Source organism: Nanorana parkeri, unplaced genomic scaffold (genome assembly GCF_000935625.1).
Source record: "Nanorana parkeri isolate BGI_ZX_2015 unplaced genomic scaffold, ASM93562v1 scaffold947, whole genome shotgun sequence".
Lineage (NCBI taxonomy): Eukaryota > Metazoa > Chordata > Amphibia > Anura > Dicroglossidae > Nanorana > Nanorana parkeri.
Window position 1 is genome coordinate 322,098 of NW_017307215.1, and position 3,315 is coordinate 325,412.

General features: G+C 48.8%; 1 protein-coding gene across 2 annotated transcripts in view; it reads right to left on the bottom strand.

Moving 5' to 3' along the window:
- Positions 1 to 3,315, bottom strand: part of NPR1 (natriuretic peptide receptor 1) — a 71,495-nt gene that overhangs the window by 19,229 nt on the left and 48,951 nt on the right. For both annotated transcript variants that reach the window (XM_018566411.1, XM_018566410.1), the window contains one exon: positions 2,360 to 2,480. In XM_018566411.1, the coding sequence (XP_018421913.1) occupies positions 2,360 to 2,480 (121 nt within the window). The remainder of the gene's footprint in view (positions 1 to 2,359; positions 2,481 to 3,315) is intronic.

Below are 3,315 nucleotides of genomic sequence, written 5' to 3' on the forward strand. Positions count from 1 at the left end.
AATTCAACCAAGTTGGAGAGTTTGGTGGGTAGTCACAATTGTGTCTCTTTATTAAGGTGGCTCTTTGAATTTATGGGATGTTGGCCTCAGGTTCCACCATACACGGGCCCTTCCAAAATCAAAAATTCATGAGCTGATGGACAGAGAGGTCTTCTGCTTTTTGTCAGATCGGCAAGCGAGAAGATATCCAAGCAATGGACAGAAACAGGACAGCAGAGAAGAATGGAGAAGTCCATGAAGTGGCCAGGAGGAGGTATATGGAACGGTTGAGGGTAAGAGGCTAAGAAACCAAGACAGAACCAGATGAATCAGGACAGTAGAGGAGAATGGAGAAGTCCAAGAAGTGGCCAGGAGGAGGGATGTGGGATAGTTGAGGGTAGGTGACTGAGAAGCAAAGACAGAACCGGAGAAGACAGACAGGGATCTGAGAAAGAAGCTTTGAAAAAAGACAGCAGAGGAGGAATGAAGAAGTCCATGACGTGGCTAGAAGGGGATATGTGGAATGTTTGAGGGGAAACCAAGACAGAACCAGGTGAATCAGGACAGCAGAGGAGAAATGAAGAAGTCCATTAAGTGGTTGGGAGGAGGTATATGGAACGGTTGAGGGTAAGCGGCTGAGAAACCAAGGCAGAGCCAAGAAGACCAAAAGATAGAGCGATCTAAGAAAGAAGGTTTGAAAAAGGACAGCAGAGGAGGAATGAAGTGGCTGGAAGGGGGTATGTGGATAGTTGGGGGTAAGAGGCCGAGAGACCAAGACAGAACCGTAGAAGACAGAAAGACAGAGAGATCCGAGAAAGAAAGCTTGAAACAGGACAGCAGAGGAGGAATGGACAAGTCCAATCAGTAGCTGGAAGGAGGTATAAGAAATGGTTAAGGGTAAGAGGCGTAGAAATGAAGACAAAACTGGAGAAGATGGAAAGACAGAGAGATCTAAGAAAAAAGGCTTGAAAGAGGACAGCAGAGGACGAATGGATAAGTCCATTAAGTGGTTGGGAGGAGTTATATGGAATGGTTGAGGGTAAGAGGCCAATAAAACAAGACAGAGAGATCTAATAAAGAAGGCTTGAAACAGGACAGCAGAGCAGGAATGGAGAAGTCCACAAAGAGGCTGGGCGGAAGAATGTGCTTTAGAGTAGGAGGCTAAAAAACCAAGGCAGAACCGAGAGGATGGAAAGACAAAGACACCTGAGAAAGAAGGCTTTTAACAGGACAGCAGAGAAGGAATGGAGAACTCCATGAAGTGGCTTGGAAGAATGTTTGAAGGTAAAAAGGCCAAGAAACCAAGACAGAACCAGAGAAGACTGAGAGACAGAGAGATCTAAGAAAGGAGGCTTGAATCAGGACAGCAGAGGAGGAAAGGAGAAGTCCATGAAGTGGCTGGGTGGAGGTATATACAATGGTTGAGGGAAACTAAGGGATGGAAAGACAAAGAGATCTGAAGAAAAGACTTGAGGTGACCTTGGGGTGGATAGAACCATCATGAGTGAAGATCATCAATTATACAAATGGTAATGAGGACAAATTACGAAGTGGAAATTAGGGTTTAGTCTGAATACATGTCAGAATGACCTTAAGTGAATAATGAAGTTGTTGATGAAGTTATCACAGATGATGTACAGACATGGAAACACAAAGATCTTCTGTGTAATAGGACAGAGTACAGGCACGGGTCTAGTCCTGAGGTCCTCGTGTGGTCTACAAATGTCTCTATGAGGGTACATTAGTGGAGAAGTAGACAGGGCAAAGATGGGCACAGCACTGACTTCTAGGACTCCAGAGATCAAAAAGCAAAAAACAACAACCCATTTCTCTCCTACAGCCCTCCGTTCTCAAAACTTTCTGAAGAACCTCAACAGTTCCTCATATCCTGGTTGACCATTCCAGTCTGGTAGACCTCATACCAAAGGAGACCAGGCATTAAAATGACTCTAGCCTAGAACTAGCACAAAATGTATTCTGAATATACAGCCTGTGTGTTCTGTGGTTTCAGCCCCGCCTTCACTCTTGGGCCCACCTTAACCTCGTGCACACATACAAAATCATAGGGATAGAGTGTGCAGTCCAGTCCAGAAGAACTATAAAAAGCCTGCTGAATATGGCTGTGGTATAGAACACTCAGCTAACAGTCCACTGAGGATCGGAGGACTTCCTGGCTTCAGCTGTTCTGTTCATTATTTCACTTGTTGCCTGCAGCTACATTTTAACGAAGCCCAAAGGAGGCTACTGATTGGCCAGCACCCTACATGCAGGGAACGAGGTTACTGCTTTGGCCGCCGGCGGTCTCAGTGGGGGGTCAGCCGCCACACCTAAGACCCGTGGGCAGTGTGGACGGGCAGGGTTGTGCGCCTGGAGCAGTTACCAATGACAGTGTGAGTTTGCTGCCGGCTCGGCGCAGGTTCTTCTCCATGTTGCTGGTCTGGATGTCCTCCCAACGGACCTTCCACAGCTCGGCCGCCAGCTCCTTCTCCAGCCGCAGCTTCCTGCAAGGGACAGACAACAGACAGGACACGCCGGTGAGACGCAGCCGGCCGGCACCAACTTTATTTTTGTTCACGGCCTTAAAATATTCTGATGACAAATGCTGCGACCCGTTTCCATTGTAAGGCTTCCACGCATCTCCATCATGATGACCGCAGATAGGCAGATATGTCGTTGTTGGCAGGTGGGGAGATTCCTCCCGAACCTCATGCGTTCTGCTTCCACCCTGGCACGTGGCTGACACCGACGCGGTATCTTTACCCAAGGGGCCCGCTCGCAGGTACACGCTAACAAGCTGACTTCTCTGCACGGTAATGAGCATCTCCAACCACCAGGAGCTGTCATCGGTGGCCAACCTGCGGCCCGGGGGAACTCTCTGACCATCTCCTGTTGGATGTCTGCAGTCCCTGACAGCTATCTATAGCATCACATTCAATGAATATTATAAGTGGCCCTTTAATGATGTCAGGGGCCAAACATGAGGCCCCCTGTAAGTTGACTATCCCTGGTTTAGAAGGTTGGAATATAACATTATAATAAAGGCATTTACATCCCAATCCTGCACCCCCTTTTTAACCCTCCCCCATTTGGACCTCACAACCAGTGACCACCTCCCCCGATCTATCTGCACGGTGAAGTGGAACAGCAGCCGGATGCTCCCGCTGGCGCCAATTAAGGTCCAAAACCTGCCGCCGAGATGTCCGCCGCGCTCGGAAGTCTCTCTTTAATCCCCTCGCTGAAGTCAAGCGGCGATTCCGAGCAGCTCCGGCTCTCATGGTAACAAGAATCAGGTCTGCTTGTGCCCTAATGACTGCCTGCGCTCCCCCCGTCCCCCCC